At 42.0% G+C, this 25,676-nt stretch overlaps 1 protein-coding gene across 2 annotated transcripts in view; it reads right to left on the minus strand.

The window, feature by feature from the left end:
- The window catches only part of LOC139754822 (uncharacterized), a 243,374-nt gene that overhangs the window by 17,231 nt on the left and 200,467 nt on the right, over window positions 1-25,676 (minus strand). For both annotated transcript variants that reach the window (XM_071672677.1, XM_071672676.1), the window contains one exon: window positions 15,142-15,373. In XM_071672677.1, the coding sequence (XP_071528778.1) occupies window positions 15,142-15,373 (232 nt within the window). The remainder of the gene's footprint in view (window positions 1-15,141; window positions 15,374-25,676) is intronic.

Here is a 25,676-nt window from a genome sequence, read left to right on the forward strand (position 1 = left end):
GCATGTTTGAAGGTACAGTAATCCCAACAACATTATATGGATGCAAGGTATGGGCTATAGCTAAGGGAGGGCAGAGAAAGGTGGATGTTACGGAAATGAAATGTTTGAGGATAATACGTGGTGTGAAGCGGTTTGATCAAGTAAGTAATGATAAGAGTAAGATAAAGGTGCAGTAATAAAAAGATTTTGGTTGAAAGATCAGAAGAGTGTGTGCTGAAGCAGTTTGGACATATGGAGAGAATGAAAGAGGAAAGGTTGACAAAGAGATATATGTGTCAAGTGAAGGGAACAAAAGGGAGACCTCAATGGAGACAGAAAGACGAAAGTGAAAAAGATTCTGAGCGATCGAGGCTTGAACACACATGAGCGTGAAAGGTGTGCACGGGATAGAGAGACTTAGAACAATATGGTATACTGGGGTCGACATGCTATCAATGGGCTGAAAAAGGGTATGAAAAGCACTTGGGGTAACCCATGTGAAAGGGCTGTGGGACCTGATTGTGAATAGGAAGCTGTCATTTCAGTGCATTACACATGACAGTTAGACAATAGATGTGAGCAGATGTGGTCTTTCTTCAACTGCTCCTGGTGCTACCTCAGTGATAAAGAAATCTGAGATCAAGTATGAAAAAATCATTCTTATTATCATACTTAATTGCTGTTTCCAACATCAGCGAGGTAGCAGAAGGAAACAGACGAAGAATGGCCCATCCACTCATATACACACATATATATATACATAAACGCCCATGCACGCACATACATATCAACATATATATATATATATATATATATATATATATATATATATATATATATATATATATATACATTTTCTTTTTTTTCTTTTAAACTATTCGCCATTTCCCGCGTTAGCGAGGTAGCATTAGGAACAGAGGACTGGGCCTTTTTTGGAATGGATATTCCTGGCCCCCTCTGTTCCTTCTTTTAGAAAATTAAAAAAAAAAAAAAAAAAAAAAACGAGAGGGGTGGATTTCCAGCCCCCCGCTCCCTCCCCTTTTAGTCGCCTTCTACGACACGCAGGGAATACGTGGGAAGTATTCTTAATCCCCTATCCCCAGGGATATATACATATGTACACATTATATGGAAGGGTATTGATTGAGAGGGTGAAGGCATGTACAGAGCATCAGATTGGGGAAGAGCAGTGTGGTTTCAGAAGTGGTAGAGGATGTGTGGATCAGGTGTTTGCTTTGAAGAATGTATGTGTGAAATACTTAGAAAAGCAAATGGATTTGTATGTAGCATTTATGGATCTGGAGAAGGCATATGATAGAGTTGATAGAGATGCTCTGTGCAAGGTATTAAGAATATATGGTGTGGGAGGCAAGTTGATAGAAGCAGTGAAAAGTTTTTATCGAGGATGTAAGGCATGTGTACGTGTAGGAAGAGAGGAAAGTGATTGGTTCTCAGTGAATGTAGGTTTGCGATAGGGGTGTGTGATGTCTCCATGGTTGTTCAATTTGTTTATGGATGGGGTTGTTAGGGAGGTGAATGCAAGAGTCTTGGAAAGAGGGGCAAGTATGAAGTCTGTAGGGGATGAGAGAGCTTGGGAAGTGAGTCAGTTGTTGTTCGCTGATGATACAGCGCTGGTGGCTGATTCATGTGAGAAACTGCAGAAGCTGGTGACTAAGTTTGGTAAAGTGTGTGAAAGAAGAAAGTTAAGAGTAAATGTGAATAAGAGCAAGGTTATTAGGTACAGTAGGGTTGAGGGTCAAGTCAATTGGGAGGTAAGTTTGAATGGAGAAAAACTGGAGGAAGTAAAGTGTTTTAGATATCTGGGAGTGGATCTGGCAGCGGATGAAACCATGGAAGCGGAAGTGAATCATAGGGTGGGGGAGGGGGCGAAAATTCTGGGAGCCTTGAAGAATGTGTGGAAGTCGAGAACATTATCTCAGAAAGCAAAAATGGGTATGTTTGAAGGAATAGTGGTTCCAACAATGTTGTATGGTTGCGAGGCGTGGGCTATGGATAGAGTTGTGCGCAGGAGGATGGATGTGCTGGAAATGAGATGTTTGAGGACAATGTGTGGTGTGAGGTTTGATCGAGTAAGTAACGTAAGGGTAAGAGAATTGTGTGGAAATAAAAAGAGCGTGGTTGAAAGAGCAGAAGAAGGTGTTTTGAAATGGTTTGGGCACATGGAGAGAATGAGTGAGGAAAGATTGATCAAGAGGATATATGTGTCGGAGGTGGAGGGAACGAGGAGAAGTGGGAGACCAAATTGGAGGTGGAAAGATGGAGTGAAAAAGATTTTGTGTGATCGGGGCCTGAACATGAAGGAGGGTGAAAGGAAGGCAAGGAATAGAGTGAATTGGATCGATGTGGTATACCGGGGTTGACGTGCTGTCAGTAGATTGAATCAGGGCATGTGAAGCGTCTGGGGTAAACCATGGAAAGCCGTGTAGGTATGTATATTTGCGTGTGTGGACGTATGTATATACATGTGTATGGGGGTGGGTTGGGCCATTTCTTCCGTCTGTTTCCTTGCGCTACCTCGCAAACGCGGGAGACAGCGGGAAAAAAAAAAAAAAGTACACATTCATAATTGTTTGCCTTCATCCATTCCTGTTGCTACCTCACCACACAGGAAATAGCGTTGCTACTCCCTGCTTCAGTGAGGTAGTGCCAGGAAAACAGACAAAAAAGGCCACATTCATTCACACTCAGTCTCTAGCAGTCAAGTGTAATGCACCGAAACCACACCTCCCTATCCACATCCAGGTCCCACAGACCTTTTCATGGTTTACCCCAGATGCTTCAGATGCCCTGATTCAGTACACTGACAGGACGTAAACCCCAGTATAACACATAATTCCAATTCACTCTATTCCTTGCACGCCTCTCACCCTCCAGTATGTTCAGGCCCCAATCACTCAAAATCTTTTTCACTCCATCCTTCCACCTCCAATTTGGTCTCTCACTTCTTGTTCCCTCTACCTCTGACACATATATTCTCTTTGTCAATCTTTCCTTGCTCATTCTCTCCAAATGTCCAAAGCCATTTCAACACACCCTCTTGTGCTCTATCAACCACACTCTTTTTATTTCCACACATCTTTCTTTCCTTTTCATTACTTATTTGATTAAACCACCTCACACCACATATTGTCCTCAAACATTTCATTTCCAACACATCCACCCTCCTCCATACAACCCTATCTATAGCCCATGCCTTGCAACCATAAAACATTGTTGGAACTACTATTCCTTCAAATATACCCATTTTTGCTCTCTGAGATAATGTTCTCCCATTCCACACATTCCTCATTGCTCCCAGAAACTTTGCCCCCTCCCCCACCCTGTGACTCACTTTCACTTCCATGGTTCCATCCGCTGCTAAGTCCACTCCTGGAGATCTAAAGCACTTCACTTCATCCAGTTTTTCTCCATTCAGACTTGCATCCCAATAAACTTGTCCCTCAACCCTACTGAACCTAATAACCTTGCTCTTATTCACATTTACTCTCAACTTTCTTCCTTCACACACTTTACCAAAATCAGTCACCAACCTCAGCAGTTTCTCACCTGAATCAGCCACTAGAGCTGTATCATCAGTGAACAACAAGTAAATCACTTCCCAGTCCCTCTGGTCCCCAACAGACAGCATACTCGCCCCTCTCTCCAAAACTCTTGCATTTACCTCCCTAACCACCCCCTCCATAAACAAATTAAACAACCATGGGGTCATCACACACCCCTGCTGCAAACCAACATTCACTGGGAACCAATCACTCTCATCTCTTCCTACTCATACATATGCCTTACATCCCTGGTGAGAACTTTTCACTGCTTCTAAAAACTTACCTCCCACACCATTATACTCTTAAAACTTTCCACAAAGCATCTCTATCAACCCTATTATATGCCTTCTCCAGATCCATAAATGCTATATACAAATCATATTTATTTATTTATTTATTTATTTTGCTTTGTCACTGTCTCCCGCATTAGCGAGGTACAGCAAGGAAACAGACAAAAGAATGGCCCAACTCACCCACATACACATCTATATACATACATGCCCACACACGCAAATATACATACCTATACATCTCAACGTATAGATATATATAAACACTCAGACATATACATATTTACACATGTACATAATTCATACTGTCTGCCTTTATTCATTCCCATCACCACCCTGCCACACATGAAATAACAACCCCCTCCCCCCAAATGTGCACGAGGTAGCACTAGGAAGACAACAAAGGCCCATTTGTTCACACTCAGTCTCTAGCTGTCATGTAATAATGCACCGAAACCACAACTTCCTTTCCACATCCAGGCCCCACAGAACTTTCCATGGTTTACCTCAGGTGCTTCGTATCCCTGACTCAATCCACTGACAGCACGTCGACCCAATATACCACATCGTTCCAATTCACTCTATTCCTTGCATGCCTTTCACCCTCCTGCATGTTCAGGCCCCGATCACTCAAAATCTTTTTCACTCAATCTTTCCACCTCCAATTTGGTCTCCCACTTCTCCTCGTTCCCTCCACCTCTGACACATATATCCTCATGGTCAATCTTTCCTCACTCATTCTCTCCATGTGACCAAACCATTTCAAAACACCCTCTTCTGCTCTCTCAACCATACTCTTTTTATTACCACACATCTCTCTTACCCTATTATTACTTACTCGATCAAACCACCTCACACCAAATATTGTCCTCAAACATCTCATTTCCAGCACATCCACCCTCTTGCGCACAACTCTATCCATAGCCCACGCCTCGCAACCATACAACATATTTATTTATATTTATTTTGCTTTGTCGCTGTCTCCAGCATTAGCGAGGTACCACAAGGAAACAGATGAAAGAATGGCCCAACCCGCCCACATACATATGTATATACATACACGTCCACACACGCAAATATATATACCTATACATCTCAATGTACACATATATATACACACACAGACATATACATATATACACATGTACATAATTCATACTGTCTGCCTTTATTTGTTCCCATCGCCACCTCACCACACATGGAATAACAACCCCCTCCCCCCTCATGTGTGCGAGGTAGTGCTAGGAAAAGACACCAAAGGCCAGATTCATTCACTCTCAGTCTCTAGCTGTCATGTAATAATGCACCGAAACCACAGCTCCCTTTCCACATCCAGGCCCCACACAACTTTCCATGGTTTACCCCAGACGCTTCACATGCCCTGGTTCAATCCATTGACAGCACGTTGACCACGGTATGCCACATCGTTCCAATTCACTCTATTCCTTGCATGCCTTTCACCCTCCTGCATGTTCAGGCCCCAATCACTCAAAATCTTTTTCACTCCATCTTTCCATCTAAAATTTGGTCTCCCACTTCTCCTCGTTCCCTCCACCTCTGACACATATATCCTTTTGGTCAATCTTTCCTCACTCATTCTCTCCATGTGACCAAACCATTTCAAAAGACACACTCTTCTGCTCTCTCAACCACACTCTTTTTATTTCCACACATCTCTCTTACCCTTACATTACTTACTCAATCAAACCACCTCACACCACACATTGTCCTCAAACATCTCATTTCCAGCACATCCATCCTCCTGCGGACAACTCTATCCATAGCCCACACCTCGCAACCATATAACATTGTTGGAACCACTATTCCTTCAAACATACCCATTTTTGCTTCCCGAGATAATGTTCTCGACTTCCACACATTCTTCAAGGCTCCCAGAATTTTCGTCCCCTCCCCCACCCTATGATTCACTTCCGCTTCCATGGTTCCATCTGCTGCCAGATCCACTCCCAGATATCTAAAACACTTTACTTCCTCCAGTTTTTTCCATTCAAACTTACCTCCCAATAGACTTGACCCTCAACCCTACTGTACCTAATAACCTTGCTCTTATTCACATTTACTCTTAACTTTCTTCTTTCACACACTTTACCAAACTCAGTCACCAGCTTCTGCAGTTTCTCACATGAATCAGCAACCAGCGCTGTATCATCAGCGAACAACAACTGACTCACTTCCCAAGCTCTCTCATCCACAACAGACTGCATACTTGCCCCTATTTCCAAAACTCTTGCATTCACCTCCCTAACAACCCCATCCATAAACAAATTAAACAACCATGGAGACATCACACACCCCTGCCGCAAACCTACATTCACTGAGAACCAATCACTTTCCTCTCTTCCTACACGTACACATGCCTTACATCCTCGATAAAAACTTTTCACTGCTTCTAACAACTTGCCTCCCACACCATATATTCTTAAAACCTTCCACAGAGCATCTCTATCAACTCTATCATATGCCTTCTCCAGATCCATAAATGCTACATACAAATCCATTTGTTTTTCTAAGTATTTCTCGCATACATTCTTTAAAGCAAACACCTGATCCACACATCCTCTACCACTTATGAAACCACACTGCTCTTCCCCAATCTGATGCTCTGTACATGCCTTCACCCTCTCAATCAATACCCTCCCATATAATTTACCAGGAATACTCAACAAACTTATACCTCTGTAATTTGAGCACTCACTCTTATCTCCTTTGCCTTTGTACAATGGCACTATGCAAGCATTCCGCCAATCCTCAGGCACCTCACCATGAATCATACATACATTAAATAACCTTACCAACCAGTCAACAATACAGTCACCCCATTTTTTAATAAATTCCACTGCAATACCATCCAAACCTGCTACCTTGCCGGCTTTCATCTTCCGTAAAGCTTTTACTACCTCTTCTCTATTTACCAAATAATTTTCCCTAACCCTCTCACTTTGCACACCACCTCAACCAAAACACCCTATATCTGCCACTCTATCATCAAAAACATTCAACAAACCTTCAAAATACTCACTCCATCTCCTTCTCACATCACCACTACTTGTTATCACCTCATTAGCCCCCTTCACTGAAGTTCCCATTTGCTCCCTTGTCTTATGCACTTTATTTACCTCCTTCCAAAACATCTTTTTATTCTCCCTAAAATTCAATGATACTCTCTCACCCCAACTCTCATTTGCCCTCTTTTTCACCTCTTGCACCTTTCTCTTGACCTCCTGCCTCTTTCTTTTATACCTCTCCCACTCATTTGCATTTTTTCCCTGCAAAAATTGCCCAAATGCCTCTCTCTTCTCTTTCACTAATAATCTTACTTCTTCATCTCACCACTCACTACCCTTTCTAATCAACCCACCTAATACGCTTCTCATGCCACAAGCATCTTTTGCACAAGCCATCACTGCTTCCCTAAATACATCCCATTCCTCCCCCACTCCCCTTACCTCCTTTGTTCTCACCTTTTTCCATTATGTACTCAGTCTCTCCTGGTACTTCCTCACACAAGTCTCCTTCCCAAGCTCACTTACTCTCACCACTCTCTTCACCCCAACATTCTCTCCTCTTTTCTGAAAACCCCCACAAATCTTCACCTTCGCCTCCACAAAATAATGATCAGACATCCCTCCAGTTGCACCTCTCAGCACACTAACATCCAAAAGTCTCTCTTTTGTGCGCCTATCAATTAACACGTAATCCAATAACGCTCTCTGGCCATCTCTCCTACTTACATACGTATACTTATGTATATCTCGCTTTTTAAACCAGGTATTCCCAATCACCAGTCCTTTTTCAGAACATAAATCTACAAGCTCTTCACCATTTCCATTTACAATACTGAACACTCCATGTATACCAATTATCCCTCAACTGCCACATTACTCACCTTTGCATTCAAATCACCCATCACTATAACCCAGTCTTGCGCATCAAAACCACTAACACACTCATTCAGCTGCTCACAAAACACTTGCCTCTCATGATCTTTCTTCTCATGCCCAGGTGCATATGCACCAATAATCACCCATCTCTCTCCATCAACTTTCAGTTTTACCCATATCAATGTAGAGTTTACTTTCTTACACTCTATCACATACTCCCACCACTCCTGTTTCAGGAGTAGTGCTACTCCTTCCCTTGCTCTTGTCCTCTCACTAACCCCTGACTTTACTCCCAAGACATTCCCAAACCACACTTCCCCTTTACCCTTGAGCTTCGTTTCACTCACAAAACATCCTGGTTCCTTTCCTCAAACATACTACATATCTCTCCTTTTTTCTCATCTTGGTTACATCCACACACATTTAGACACCCCAATCTGAGCCTTCGAGAAGGCTGAGCACTCCTCGCGTGACTCCTTCTTCTGTTTCCACTTTTAGAAAGTTAAAATACAAGGTTGACTGGTTGGTAAGGTTATTTAATGTATGTATGACTCATGGTGAGGTGCCTGAGGATTGGCGGAATGCGTGCATAGTGCCATTGTACAAAGGCAAAGGGGATAAGAGTGAGTGCTCAAATTACAGAGGTATAAGTTTGTTGAGTATTCCTGGTAAATTATATGGGAGGGTATTGATTGAGAGGGTGAAGGCATGTACAGAGCATCAGATTGGGGAAGAACAGTGCGGTTTCAGAAGTGGTAGAGGATGTGTGGATCAGGTGTTTGCTTTGAAGAATGTATGTGAGAAATACTTAGAAAAGCAAATGGATTTGTATGTAGCATTTATGGATCTGGAGAAGGCATATGATAGAGTTGATAGAGATGCTCTGTGGAAGGTATTAAGAATATATGGTGTGGGAGGCAAGTTGTTAGAAGCAGTGAAAAGTTTTTATCGAGGATGTAAGGCATGTGTACGTGTAGGAAGAGAGGAAAGTGATTGGTTCTCAGTGAATGTAGGTTTGCGGCAGGGGTGTGTGATGTCTCCATGGTTGTTTAATTTGTTTATGGATGGGGTTGTAAGGGAGGTAAATGCAAGAGTCCTGGAAAGAGGGGCAAGTATGAAGTCTGTTGGGGATGAGAGAGCTTGGGAAGTGAGTCAGTTGTTGTTCGCTGATGATACAGCGCTGGTGGCTGATTCATGTGAGAAACTGCAGAAGCTGGTGACTGAGTTTGGTAAAGTGTGTGGAAGAAGAAAGTTGAGAGTAAATGTGAATAAGAGCAAGGTTATTAGGTACAGTAGGGGTGAGGGTCAAGTCAATTGGGAGGTGAGTTTGAATGGAGAAAAACTGGAGGAAGTGAAGTGTTTTAGATATCTGGGAGTGGATCTGTCAGCGGATGGAACCATGGAAGCGGAAGTGGATCATAGGGTGGGGGAGGGGGCGAAAATTTTGGGAGCCTTGAAAAATGTGTGGAAGTCGAGAACATTATCTCGGAAAGCAAAAATGGGTATGTTTGAGGGAATAGTGGTTCCAACAATGTTGTATGGTTGCGAGGCGTGGGCTATGGATAGAGATGTGCGCAGGAGGATGGATGTGCTGGAAATGAGATGTTTGAAGACAATGTGTGGTGTGAGGTGGTTTGATCGAGTAAGTAACGTAAGGGTAAGAGAGATGTGTGGAAATAAAAAGAGCGTGGTTGAGAGAGCAGAAGAGGGTGTTTTGAAATGGTTTGGGCACATGGAGAGAATGAGTGAGGAGAGATTGACCAAGAGGATATATGTGTCGGAGGTGGAGGGAACGAGGAGAAGAGGGAGACCAAATTGGAGGTGGAAAGATGGAGTGAAAAAGATTTTGTGTGATCGGGGCCTGAACATGCAGGAGGGTGAAAGGAGGGCAAGAAATAGAGTGAATTGGAGTCATGTGGTATACAGGGGTTGACGTGCTGTCAGTGGATTGAAGCAAGGCATGTGAAGCGTCTGGGGTAAACCATGGAAAGCTGTGTAGGTATGTATATTTGCGTGTGTGGACGTGTATATGTACATGTGTATGGGGGGGGGGGTTGGGCCATTTCTTTCGTCTGTTTCCTTGCGCTACCTCGCAAACGCGGGAGACAGCGACAAAGTATAAAAAAAAAAAAAAAAAAAAAAAAAAATACAAGGAGGGGAGGGTTTCTGGCCTCCCGCCCCCATCCCCATTAGTTGCCTTCTACGACACGTGAGGAATGCGTGGGAAGTATTCTTTCTCCCCTATCCCCAGGGATAATACAACATATATTCCCCCCCCCCAAAAAAAAAGAAGGAACAGAGAATTGGGCCAGGTGAGGGTATTCCCTCAAAGGCCCAGTCCTCTGTTCTTAACGCTACCTCGCTAATGCGGGAAATGGCGAATAGTTTGAAAGAAAGAAAGATATATATATATATATATATATATATATATATATATATATATATATATATATATATATTATTTATTTTTTTTTTATTATACTTTGTCGCTGTCTCCCGCGTTTGCGAGGTAGCGCAAGGAAACAGACGAAAGAAATGGCCCAACCCCCCCCATACACATGTATATACATACGTCCACACACGCAAATATACACACCTACACAGCTTTCCATGGTTTACCCCAGACGCTTCACATGCCTTGATTCAATCCACTGACAGCACGTCAACCACGGTATACCACACCACATCACTCCAATTTACTCTATTCCTTGCCCTCCTTTCACCCTCCTGCATGTTCAGGCCCCGATCACACAAAATCTTTTTCACTCCATCTTTCCACCTCCAATTTGGTCTCCCTCTTCTCCTCGTTCCCTCCACCTCCGACACATATATCCTCTTGGTCAATCTTTCCTCACTCATTCTCTCCATGTGCCCAAACCACTTCAAAACACCCTCTTCTGCTCTCTCAACCACGCTCTTTTTATTTCCACACATCTCTCTTACCCTTACGTTACTCACTCGATCAAACCACCTCACACCACACATTGTCCTCAAACATCTCATTTCCAGCACATCCATCCTCCTGCGCACAACTCTATCCATAGCCCACGCCTCGCAACCATACAACATTGTTGGAACCACTATTCCTTCAAACATACCCATTTTTGCTTTCCGAGATAATGTTCTCGATTTCCACACATTTTTCAAGGCCCCCAGAATTTTCGCCCCCTCCCCCACCCTATGATCCACTTCCGCTTCCATGGTTCCATCCGCTGCCAGATCCACTCCCAGATATCTAAAACACTTCACTTCCTCCAGTTTTTCTCCATTCAAACTCACCTCCCAATTGACTTGACCCTCAACCCCACTATACCTAATAACCTTGCTCTTTTTCACATTTACTCTTAACTTTCTTCTTCCACACACTTTACCAAACTCAGTCACCAGCTTCTGCAGTTTCTCACATGAATCAGCCACCAGCGCTGTATCATCAGCGAACAACAACTGACTCACTTCCCAAGCTCTCTCATCCCCAACAGACTTCATACTTGCCCCTCTTTCCAAAACTCTTGCATTCACCTCCCTAACAACCCCATCCATAAACAAATTAAACAACCATGGAGACATCACACACCCCTGCCGCAAACCTACATTCACTGAGAACCTATCACTTTCCTCTCTTCCTACACGTACACATGCCTTACATCCTCGATAAAAACTTTTCACTGCTTCTAACAACTTGCCTCCCACACCATATATTCTTAATAAATTCCACAAAGCATCTCTATCAACACTATCATATCCCTTCTCCAGATCCATAAATGCTACATACAAATCCATTTGCTTTTCTAAGTATTTCTCACATACATTCTTCAAAGCAAACACCTGATCCACACATCCTCTATCACTTATGAAACCACACTGCTCTTCCCCAATCTGATGCTCTGTACATGCCTTCACCCTCTCAATCAATACCCTCCCATATAATTTACCAGGAATACTCAACAAACTTATACCTCTGTAATTTGAGCACTCACTCTTATCCCCTTTGCCTTTGTACAATGGCACTATGCATGCATTCCGCCAATCCTTAGGCACCTCACCATGAGTCATACATACATTAAATAACCTTACCAACCAGTCAATAATACAGTCACCCCTTTTAATATAAATTCCACTGCAATACCATCCAAACTTGCTGCCTTGCCGGCTTTCATCTTCCGCAAAGCTTTTACTACCTCTTCTCTGTTTACCAAATCATTTTCCCTAACCCTCTCACTTTGCACACCACCTCGACCAAAACACCCTATATCTGCTACTCTATCATCAAACACATTCAACAAACCTTCAAAATACTCACTCCATCTCCTTCTCACATCACCACTACTTGTTATCACCTCCCCATTTGCACCCTTCACTGAAGTTCCCATTTGCTCCCTTTTTTTTTTTTTTTTTTTTTTTGCTTTGTCGCTGTCTCCCGCGTTTGCGAGGTAGCGCAAGGAAACACGAAAGAAATGGCCCAACCCACCCCCATACACATGTATATACATAGGTCCATACACGCAAATATACATACCTACACAGCTTTCCATGGTTTACCCCAGACGCTTCACATGCCCTGATTCAATCCACTGACAGCACGTCAACCCCGGTATACCACATCGATCCAATTCACTCTATTCCTTGCCCTCCTTTCACCCTCCTGCATGTTCAGGCCCCGATCACACAAAATCTTTTTCACTCCATCTTTCCACCTCCAATTTGGTCTCCTACTTCCCCTCGTTCCCTCCACCTCCGACACATATATCCTCTTGGTCAATCTTTCCTCACTCATTCTCTCCATGTGCCCAAACCATTTCAAAACACCCTCTTCTGCTCTCTCAATCACGCTCTTTTTATTTCCACACATCTCTCTTACCCTTACGTTACTTACTCGATCAAACCACCTCACACCACACATTGTCCTCAAACATCTCATTTCCAGCACATCCATCCTCCTGCACACAACTCTATCCATAGCCCACGCCTCGCAAACATACAACATTGGTGGAACCACTATTCCTTCAAACATACCCATTTTTGCTTTCCGAGATAATGTTCTCGACTTCCACACATTCTTCAAGGCTCCCAGGATTTTCGCCCCCTCCCCCGCCCTATGATCCACTTCAGCTTCCATGGTTCCATCCGCTGCCAGATCCACTCCCAGATATCTAAAACACTTTAATTCCTCCAGTTTTTCTCCATTCAAACTTACCTCCCAATTGACTTGACCCTCAACCCTACTGTACCTAATAACCTTGCTCTTATTCATATTTATTCTTAACTTTCTTCTTTCACACACTTTACCAAACTCAGTCACCAGCTTCTGCAGTTTCTCACATGAATCAGCCACCAGCGCTGTATCATCAGCGAACAACAACTGACTCACTTCCCAAGCTCTCTCATCCCTGGGGGATGAGAGAGCTTTCGCTTCCATGGTTCCATCTGCTGCCAAATCCACTCCAAGATATCTAAAACACTTCACTTACTCCAGTTTTTCTCCATTCAAAGTTACCTCCCAATTGACTTGTCCCTCAACCCTATTGAACCTAATAACCTTGCTCTTATTCACATTTACTCTAAGCTTTCTTCTTTCACACACTTTACCAAACTCAGTCACCAGCTTCTGCAGTTTCACACCTGAATCAGCCACCAGCGCTGTATCATCAGCAAACAACTGACTCATTTCCCAAGCCCTCTCTCATCCACAACAGACTGCATACTTGCCCCTCTCTCCACAACTCTTGCTTCACCTCCCTAACAACCCCATCCATAAACAAATTAAACGACCATGGATACATGAGGCACCCTTGCCGCAACCCGACATTCACTGGAAAGCAATCACTTTCCTCTCTTCCTATTCGTACATGTGCCTTACATCCTTGATAAACTTTTCACGGCTTCTAGCATTTTACCTCCCACACCATACACTCTTAACACCTTCCAAAGAGCATCTCTAGCAACTTTAACATATGCCTTCTCCAGATCCATAAATGCTACATACAAATCCATCTTTTTTCTGAGTATTTCTTACATACATTCTTCAAAGCAAACACTTGATCCATACATCCTCTACCATTTCTGAAACCACACTGCTCTTCCCCAATCTGATGCTCTGTACATGCCTTCACCCTCTTAATCAATACCCACCCATATAATTTCCCAGGAATACTCAACAAACTTATAACTCTGTAATTTGAACACTCACCTTTATCCCCTTTACCTTTGTACAATGGCACTATGCAAGCATTCTGCCAATCCTCAGGCACTTTACCATGAACCATACATACATATATATATCTGTGGGGTAGCGCCAGGAAACAGACAAACAATTGCCCATACACTCACATACACATATAATTACATAAACACCCATATACACACATATACATATCAACATATACATACACATACACAGACATATACATATATACACATGTACATATTCATACTTGCTTGCCTTCATCCATTCCTGGCACTATCCAGCCCCACACAAAAGAGCACTGCTACCCCTGCTTCAGCGTGGTAGTGCCAGAAAAACAGACAAAAAAGGCCAACATTCGTTCACACTCAGTCTCTAGCTGTCATGTGTAACGCACCAAAACCACAGGTCCCTATCCACATCCAGGCCCCACAGACCTTTCCATGGTTTACCCCAGATGCTTCACGTGCCCTGGTTCAATCCACTGACAGCACGTTGACCCCAGTATACCACATCATTCCAATTCACTCTATTCCTTGCACACCTCTCACCCTCTATTCAGACCCCCATTTCTCAAAATCTTTTTGGCTCCATCTTTCCACCTCCAATTTGGTCTCCTGCTTCACCTTGTTCCTCCACCCCTGACACATATATCCTCTTTGTCAATCTTTCCTCATTCATTCCCTGTATATGTCCGAACCATTTCAACACGCCCTCTTCTGCTCTCTCAACCACACTCTTTCTATTTCCACACATCTCTCTTACTCTTTCATTACTTACTCTATCAAACCCCCTCACACCACATATTGTCCTTAAACATTTCACCCACCCTCCTCCGTACAACCCTATCTATAGCCCATGTCTTGCAACCATATAACATTGTTGGAACTACTATTCCTTCAAAGATACCCATTTCTTCTCTCTGAAATAATGTTCTCTCCTTCCACACATTCTTCATCACTCCCAGAACCTTCACTCCCTCCCCCACCATGTGATTCACTTCTGCTTCCATGGTTCCATCTGCTGCTAAGTCCACTCCCAGACATCCAAAACACTTCACTTCCTCCCATTTTTCTCCATTCAAACTTATATCCCAATTAACTTGTCCCTGCAACACCAATTATTCTCACAAATGCACTACTTCCAAGATAGGAAAAACTTAAGACTATGCATATTCATGAAAAAAGTATTCTTTTATCATTACCTTTCTACATCATCATTCTCACCTTGAGTGGGAGATTCTGGAACTTTTCTCTTAAGCATACCCATAGCTTCAATCATCTTCTGTGAAGGTTGTCTTCGCCTTTTGCCTGTGTCTTCACCAGCATTACCGTCCACAGATTCATCTGCATCTTCTTCCCCTACACCTTCTGTATCTACTCCATCTGTAGTTGCAGAAGCCACCCCAGATTCCTCTTCCTCTGTTACATCTCCAAGGCATGGCATTGATGCACCAACCTACAAAAAAATGTAGAGGAAGTTCATAACAAAAGATTTTTCCATAATATGTTGAACTTTAAACCATTCACTGCAGTCTACTGTATATTTCAAGTTAGCCCCATGAGCAGAGATTTCAATAAACCAAAAGGCTAATCATTTTATATTTCAACTTTGAAAATTGAAAGCAAAATATTCCAGTAGCTCCCCTAAGTATATAGTAAAGTTAAAGTTTCCTTGCGTATGAGGAGAAATCTGTTAGCACTACTAGACATTTGAGTACACTTCTGAGTTTTCCCTTTCCACATTCTCATTCTTACTTTCATTATGTTAACACATTTGGGTTCTTCAGTGTTTGCATTAAAATGAATCAATTTGCCTATAAATATATGTTTTTTATAAATATGTATTACCGATGATGTGTATTCACATGGAGTCTTAATTGTTCATCTAGTACTGTTGTACTATACAGAATGAGAGATTCCATAGAAAAAATTGTATTTGCCTTAATAAGTACGGAAAAGGTCATAATACTTTCATAAATACTATACACTGTACACTGTATCCCTCTCCTGGCAACAATAAGAGGACCTACAAAAATAAGCTATTTGTTTGTTAATTTACTTTCTCTAAGAGTCTGAGTTCATTTTCTTTTTATCAAATAAATGTGTACAGATTTCATTTTTCAATATTGTGTGGATAGCCATTGCCAGTAAATCTCCTGCATCTGTTTCCTTTGTCTTCATGCAGTGTTTGTAACGTCAGTTTCAGAGCTGTCACTGTCTTATTCACTTTTCTGTTTCTTCTTCACTTTCTGGCTCACAAGTTCATCAGTCTATTGCATAGAGGATGTCAACACTTCTTCCAGAACTATGTCCTAAGCTTTAGAAGGGCTGGCAGAAGCTGAAGATAGTCTGCAGAGGAAGTATTTTACACTTTCTTCCAACATTCTGATGGCTCCTGACCCATATACTCAAGAACAATTGGCTCACCATCTGACATCAGTTTTGTGTTTCAATTTCTTAATACCATTACAAATTTTTTCCTACCAATATCTCAAGTGCAAAATTTAAGTGTTGCTATAGCTACATTCCACAGACAAAGCAAGGTATTTTTAGTGTTGCTGTTGCAACACCCCACAGTGTCCAGGTTAATATTTTCAACAATGAGTCTAGTTGACATAAACAAGTACAATACAACTAAAGCATTCTTCCTGACAAACATAACTTCTACATCAGCAAAACCTAATACCCCTTATTTGTGCAAAAATATCTTTGAAAAGATTGATTGAAAATGAAAATGTACAAGAACTGGAATCTTTTTTTTCATAAATACCACTAACTCATTTGCCACTGAGCTGTTAATAAAGAATATTCCAAAGAATTCAGCTGCACCATATATTTATTCATACTTCTCACTCAAATAATTATCCCTAATTCTGTTCCATTTTGGAGAAACTTATCCAAGACCCTGACACACATAGTCAACAATATAAGCTATGGCTCTGCATAATATACACAATGAAAGCTATGTTGAAATTTTAAGTCGATGCAACTTATCCAAGTGCCTGAAACATTTAACCAACAAAGTGAAAGTGTTCCAATTACATCATAAAAACAAAACTCCATTGAAAAAATGACAACAAGGTGATCCAATGTTCTCTGTGCTGGATGCAACAAATTCCTCTGAGGTTTCAAGAAGAATTGTAATGAGTTCCCCTAAAAAGACAAACTCTGACTAGGTCCTTGTTTTTCATAAATATATCAATAGGGGCAAGGGCACCTTAGGCCTCAAGGTCTGTCTTCTCTTACGCTACTGATTGCATGACAGTTAAAGATGAGCTCAAACAAAATTGGAACAGTAAACCAGTTATAACTAAGTTTCACAAGGATGTAATCCCATTAGGTATCACAAAGACTTACTCTAAGTAGATGTTCTAAAAAAAATCATCAATAAACTTGCAACAATGTGAGGACTTCCATCATGAGGTCTGCCTTTGCCAACACTTTTGATAAGTCACAGTAATGAGCTGATCTCAAACAACTGTTAAAAAGATATAAAATTTTTCTTTTCAATAAACATCTGCTCTTTCCTGCCGTAGCGAGGTAGTATCTGTTCTTTGTTTTGGAAAGTAATAATACAGAAAGACTGATTTCCAGCCACCCAACTCCATCCCCTCTTACCACCATCTCTCAATTTGCAATGGGGATATGCTCCTAGAAACCCCAGTGAATAGTCATAAGACAAGCAACTGTGACCCATAATATATTATGTTCTGTACCAATATCTTTCCATACCAAACTGTTAAGTATGGAATATACATGAAGCAACTGGAGGTGGAAAGATGGAGTGAAAAAGATTTTGAGTGTTCGGGGCCTGAACATGCAGGAGGGTGAAAGGCGTGCAAGGAATAGAGTGAATTGGAACGATGTGGTATACCGGGGTCGACATGCTGTCAATGGACTGAACCAGGGCATGTGAAGTGTCTGGGGTAAACCATGGAAAGTTTTGTGGGGCCTGGATGTGGAAAGGGAACTGCGGTTTCGGTGCATCATACATGACAGCTAGAGACTGAGAGTGAACGAATGTGGCCTTTGTTGTCTTTTCCTAGCGCTACCTCGTGCAAATGCGGGGGGAGGGGATTGTCATTTCATGTGTGGCGGGGTGGCGAAGGGAATGAATAAGGGCAGACAGTATGAATTATGTTATGTGTATATATGTATGTGTGTGTGTGTGTGTGTGTGTGTGTGTGTGTGTGTGTGTGTGTGTGTGTGTGTGTGTGTGTATATGTGTATACATTTAGATGTATAAGTATGTACATGTGAATGTGTGGACGTGTATGTATATACATGTGTATGTGGGTGGGTTGGGCCATTCTTTCATCTGTTTCCTTGCGCTACCTCGCTAACATGGGAGACAGCGACAAAGTATAATATACAAATAAATAAATTAATAAATACAATGGCTATAACAACTAGTTTCTTGCCATCATCAAGCCTCCTAAGCACCTCTAATTCTACATCGAGTGATAGCCTTACTTCCTATAATCTCCTGAGTATCTTTAACATTCCTTGCACACATATGAAATGACTTCACTGATTTTGAAGACTAAATAATTGGGAAGCAGGTATAATACAAAAACTGTGGCATGCATCAAGCATTCTCTTTTCCATCAGCAGACTACCAGCAAGTGGGACACAAATCAAACAGTATTTTGAAGTGACATTCAAATATGTATGATAAAGAAAATACCTTAAAATTCCATACATTTCATTATCAAAGGAAAAGATTATCTTATAAATAAAAAATTTAAAGATAAAATATCATTGTACATCCAAATGTCTTAAGAATGGGACTTACATGCCACAAGTAGAGAATGTACTCTAGTACTCAAGAGTGGTATGCTGTAAGTCAAAATATTTCATGTCAGCGAATGGTGAAAGTTGCCTCCTACAACATGCAGGAGACACAAAGGTAGTACTCTTTCTCCCCTATTCCTAAACACAACAATGTAAACAACTTGGTGGAGGAAGCCCATTAAAGGGCTGTCAAAGTAGTAGGTAAACCACTAAAACAGTGTTTAAACCATGAAAGACAGTTTAGTAGCATCACCATAAATTCAGAACTTTTAAGGCATCAGCATCAAGTCCAAGGTTTATACATCAAAACCCTATTATGAAGTATTACATAAATCACAAGTCAAACATGAGGGAAAATTTGAAGTTTATGATATAATTTTGTGATACCTGTATGAAAATACTGTAGAATGAATACAAGCAATTCACATGACATATTTGTTTATATTAAGGAAACCATGGTGTTCTTCCAAAAAATAATCACAAAAATGAAGTTAATTTCCTGAGTATTTTTGGTGAGAACTGCCAATGAGTGTTCAACTTTGAATGATAAAATATAATTTCCAAACCAAATTAATTGTAGTTTGAAAGACAGATATAAACTGATTACATACACTGAAAATCTGTGGTGAGTTCTTGTGATTGATCAGTTTTAGCTACTTCAGTGAATAATCTTTTCACTGTAGCCACCTGGTCCTTCAGATATAAAGTGAAAATATTCTACCAAATAATGCTGTTGCAACAGTGACAAAAGAAATCAGAACAAAATTTTTCATTGAGTAATAATGTCAAATTAGCCACCAGATCCTTCAGATATCAAGCGACAATACTCTAGTGAATAATCCGGTAATAAAAGCCACAAAATCCTTCGGACATCATCGAGACAATATTCCAGTGAATTTTCATGTCACATCAGCCACCAGGTCCTTCAGACTTCAAGAGACAATATTCCAGTGAATAATCCTGTCACGTTAGCCATCAGATCCTTCAGACATCGAGACAATATTCCAGTGAATATTCATGTCACATTAGCCACCAGATCCTTCAGACTTCATGAGACAATAATATTCCAGTGAATAATCCTGTCACATTAGAGACGGGATCCTTTAGACATCGAGACAATTTTTTTTTTTTTTTTTTTTGCTTTGTTGCTGTCTCCCGCGTTTGCGAGGTAGCACAAGGAAACAGACGAAAGAAATGGCCCAACCCACCCCCATACTCATGTATATACATACGTCCACACACGCAAATATACATACCTACAGAGCTTTCCATGGTTTACCCCAGACGCTTCACATGCCTTGATTCAATCCACTGACAGCACGTCAACCCCGGTATACCACATTGCTCCAATTCACTCTATTCCTTGCCCTCCTTCCACCCTCCTGCATGTTCAGGCCCCGATCACACAAAATCTTTTTCACTCCATCTTTCCACCTCCAATTTGGTCTCCCTCTTCTCCTCGTTCCCTCCACCTCCGACACATATATCCTCTTGGTCAATCTTTCCTCACTCATTCTCTCCATGTGACCAAACCATTTCAAAACACCCTCTTCTGCTCTCTCAACCACGCTCTTTTTAATTCCACACATCTCTCTTACCCTTACGTTACTTACTCGATCAAACCACCTCACACCACACATTGTCCTCAAACATCTCATTTCCAGCACATCCATCCTCCTGCGCACAACTCTATCCATAGTCCACGCCTCGCAACCATACAACATTGTTGGAACCACTATTCCTTCAAACATACCCATTTTTGCTTTCCGAGATAATGTTCTCGACTTCCACACATTCTTCAAGGCTCCCAGAATTTTCGCCCCCTCCCCCACCCTATGATCCACTTCCGCTTCCAAGGTTCCATCCACTGCCAGATCCACTCCCAGATATCTAAAACACTTCACTTCCTCCAGTTTTTCTCCATTCAAACTCACCTCCCAATTGACTTGACCCTAAACCCTACTGTACCTAATAACCTTGCTCTTATTCACATTTACTCTTAACTTTCTTCTTTCACACACTTTACCAAACTCAGTCACCAGCTTCTGCAGTTTCTCACATGAATCAGCCACCAGCGCTGTATCATCAGCGAACAACAACTGACTCACTTCCAAGGCTCTCTCATCCCCAACAGACTTCATACTTGCCCCTCTTTCCAAAACTCTTGCATTCACCTCCCTAACAACCCCATCCATAAACAAATTAAACAACCATGGAGACATCACACACCCCTGCCGCAAACCTACATTCACTGAGAACCAATCACTTTCCTCTCTTCCTACACGTACACATGCCTTACATCCTCGATAAAAACTTTTCACTGCTTCTAACAACTTTCCTCCCACACCATATATTCTTAATACCTTCCACAGAGCATCTCTATCAACTCTATCATATGCCTTCTCCAGATCCATAAATGCTACATACAAATCCATTTGCTTTTCTAAGTATTTCTCACATACATTCTTCAAAGCAAACACCTGATCCACACATCCTCTACCACTTCTGAAACCACACTGCTCTTCCCCAATCTGATGCTCTGTACATGCCTTCACCCTCTCAATCAATACCCTCCCATATAATTTGCCAGGAATACTCAACAAACTTATACCTCTGTAATTTGAGCACTCACTCTTATCCCCTTTGCCTTTGTGCAATGGCACTATGCACGCATTCCGCCAATCCTCAGGCACCTCACCATGAGTCATACATACATTAAATAACCTTACCAACCAGTCAACAATACAGTCACCCCCTTTTTTAATAAATTCCACTGCAATACCATCCAAACCTGCTGCCTTGCCGGCTTTCATCTTCCGCAAAGCTTTTACTACCTCTTCTCTGTTTACCAAATCATTTTCCCTAACCCTCTCACTTTGCACACCACCTCGACCAAAACACCCTATATCTGCCACTCTATCATCAAACACATTCAACAAACCTTCGAAATACTCACTCCATCTCCTCACATCACCACTACTTGTTATCACCTCCCCATTTGCGCCCTTCACTGAAGTTCCCATTTGCTCCCTTGTCTTACGCACTTTATTTACCTCCTTCCAAAACATCTTTTTATTCTCCCTAAAATTTAATGATACTCTCTCACCCCAACTCTCATTTGCCCTTTTTTTTCACCTCATGCACCTTTCTCTTGACCTCCTGTCTCTTTCTTTTATACGTCTCCCACTCATTTGCATTTTTTCCCTGCAAAAATCATCCAAATGCCTCTCTCTTCTCTTTCACTAATTTTATTATTATTATTATTATACTTTGTCGCTGTCTCCCGCGTTTGCGAGGTAGCGCAAGGAAACAGACGAAAGAAATGGCCCAACCCCCCCCATACACATGTATATACATACGTCCACACACGCAAATATACATACCTACACAGCTTTCCATGGTTTACCCCAGACGCTTCACATGCCTTGATTCAATCCACTGACATCACGTCAACCCCGGTATACCACATCGCTCCAATTCACTCTATTCCTTGCCCTCCTTTCACCCTCCTGCATGTTCAGGCCCCGATCACACAAAATCTTTTTCACTCCATCTTTCCACCTCCAATTTGGTCTCCCTCTTCTCCTCGTTCCCTCCACCTCCGACACATATATCCTCTTGGTCAATCTTTCCTCACTCATTCTCTCCATGTGCCCAAACCACTTCAAAACACCCTCTTCTGCTCTCTCAACCACGCTCTTTTTATTTCCACACATCTCTCTTACCCTTACGTTACTCACTCGATCAAACCACCTCACACCACACATTGTCCTCAAACATCTCATTTCCAGCACATCCATCCTCCTGCGCACAACTCTATCCATAGCCCAAGCCTCGCAACCATACAACATTGTTGGAACCACTATTCCTTCAAACATACCCATTTTTGCTTTCCGAGATAATGTTCTCGACCCACACATTCTTCAAGGCCCCCAGAATTTTCGCCCCCTCCCCCACCCTATGACCCACTTCCGCTTCCATGGTTCCATCCGCTGCCAGTCCACTCCCAGATATCTGAAACACTTCACTTCCTCCAGTTTTTCTCCATTCAAACTCACCTCCCAATTGACTTGACCCTCAACCCTACTGTACCTAATAACCTTGCTCTTATTCACATTTACTCTTAACTTTCTTCTTGCACACACTTTACCAAACTCAGTCACCAGCTTCTGCAGTTTCACACATGAATCAGCCACCAGCGCTGTATCATCAGCGAACAACAACTGACTCACTTCCCAAGCTCTCTCATCCCCAACAGACTTCATACTTGCCCCTCTTTCCAAAACTCTTGCATTTACCTCCCTAACAACCCCATCCATAAACAAATTAAACAACCATGGAGACATCACACACCCCTGCCGCAAACCTACATTCACTGAGAACCAATCACTTTCCTCTCTTCCTACACGTACACATGCCTTACATCCTCAATAAAAACTTTTCACTGCTTCTAACAACTTTCCTCCCACACCATATACTCTTAATACCTTCCACAGAGCATCTCTATCAACTCTATCATATGCCTTCTCCAGATCCATAAATGCTACATACAAATCCATTTGCTTTTCTAAGTATTTCTCACATACATTCTTCAAAGCAAACACCTGATCCACACATCCTCTACCACTTCTGAAACCACACTGCTCTTCCCCAATCTGATGCTCTGTACATGCCTTCACCCTCTCAATCAATACCCTCCCATATAATTTACCAGGAATACTCAACAAACTTATACCTCTGTAATTTGAGCACTCACTCTTATCCCCTTTGCCTTTGTACAATGGCACTATGCACGCATTCCGCCAATCCTCAGGCACCTCACCATGAGTCATACATACATTCAATAACCTTACCAACCAGTCAACAATACAGTCACCCCCTTTTTTAATAAATTCCACTGCAATACCATCCAAACCTGCTGCCTTGCCGGCTTTCATCTTCCGCAAAGCTTTCACTACCTCTTCTCTGTTTACCAAATCATTTTCCCTAACCCTCTCACTTTGCACACCACCTCGACCAAAACACCCTATATCTGCCACTCTATCATCAAACACATTCAACAAACCTTCAAAATACTCACTCCATCTCCTTCTCACATCACCACTACTTGTTATCACCTCCCCATTTGCGCCCTTCACTGAAGTTCCCATTTGCTCCCTTGTCTTACGCACTTTATTTACCTCCTTCCAGAACATCTTTTTATTCTCCCTATAATTTAATGATACTCTCTCACCCCAACTCTCATTTGCCCTTTTTTTCACCTCTTGCACCTTTCTCTTGACCTCCTGTCTCTTTCTTTTATACATCTCCCACTCAATTGCATTTTTTCCCTGCAAAAATCATCCAAATGCCTCTCTCTTCTCTTTCACTAATACTCTTACTTCTTCATCCCACCACTCACTACCCTTTCTAATCAACCCACCTCCCACTCTTCTCATGCCACAAGCATCTTTTGCGCAATCCATCACTGATTCCCTAAATACATCCCATTCCTCCTCCACTCCCCTTACTTCCATTGTTCTCACCTTTTTCCATTCTGTACTCAGTCTCTCCTGGTACTTCCTCACACAGGTCTCCTTCCCAAGCTCACTTACTCTCACCACCCTCTTCACCCCAACATTCACTCTTCTTTTCTGAAAACCCATACAAATCTTCACCTTAGCCTCCACAAGATAATGATCAGACATCCCTCCAGTTGCACCTCTCAGCACATTAACATCCAAAAGTCTCTCTTTCGCATGCCTGTCAATTAACACGTAATCCAATAACGCTCTCTGGCCATCTCTCCTACTTACATAAGTATACTTATGTATATCTCGCTTTTTAAACCAGGTATTCCCAATCATCAGTCCTTTTTCAGCACATAAATCTACAAGCTCTTCACCATTTCCATTTACAACACTGAACACCCCATGTATACCAATTATTCCCTCAACTGCCACATTACTCACCTTTGCATTCAAATCACCCATCACTATAACCCGGTCTCGTGCATCAAAACCACTAACACACTCATTCAGCTGCTCCCAAAACACTTGCCTTTCATGATCTTTCTTCTCATGCCCAGGTGCATATGCACCAATAATCACCCACCTCTCTCCATCAACTTTCAGTTTTACCCATATTAATCAAGAATTTACTTTCTTACATTCTATCACATACTCCCACAACTCCTGTTTCAGGAGTATTGCTACTCCTTCCCTTGCTCTTGTCCTCTCACTAACCCCTGACTTTACTCCCCAGACATTCCCAAACCACTCTTCCCCTTTACCCTTGAGCTTCGTTTCACTCAGAGCCAAAACATCCAGGTTCCTTTCCTCAAACATACTACCTATCTCTCCTTTTTTCACATCTTGGTTACATCCACACACATTTAGGCACCCCACTCTGAGCCTTCGAGGAGGATGAGCACTCCCCACATGACTCCTTCTTCTGTTTCCCATTTCAGAAAGTTAATACTCTTACTTCTCCATCCCACCACTCACTACCCTTTCTAATCAACCCACCTCCCACTCTTCTCATGCCACAAGCATCTTTTGCGCAATCCATCACTGATTCCCTAAATACATCCCATTCCTCCCCCACTCCCCTTACTTCCATTGTTCTCACCTTTTTCCATTCTGTACTCAGTCTCTCCTGGTACTTCCTCACACAAGTCTCCTTCCCAAGCTCACTTACTCTCACCACCCTCTTCACCCCAACATTCACTCTTCTTTTCTGAAAACCCATACAAATCTTCACCTATATTCTAGTCATATTAGCCATCAAATCCTTCAGACATCAATGGACAATATTCCATTGAATATTCCTGTCATACCCACCAGATTCTTCAGACTTTGAGACAATATTCCAGTTCATATTCCTGTCACATTTGCCACCAGAACCTTTAGACATCAAGAGACAAGATTCCAGTGAATATTCCCATCACAGTAACCACCAGATTCTTCAGACAATAAGAGATAATA

This window comes from Panulirus ornatus, chromosome 17, assembly GCF_036320965.1.
Source record: "Panulirus ornatus isolate Po-2019 chromosome 17, ASM3632096v1, whole genome shotgun sequence".
Classification (NCBI taxonomy): Eukaryota; Metazoa; Arthropoda; class Malacostraca; order Decapoda; family Palinuridae; genus Panulirus; species Panulirus ornatus.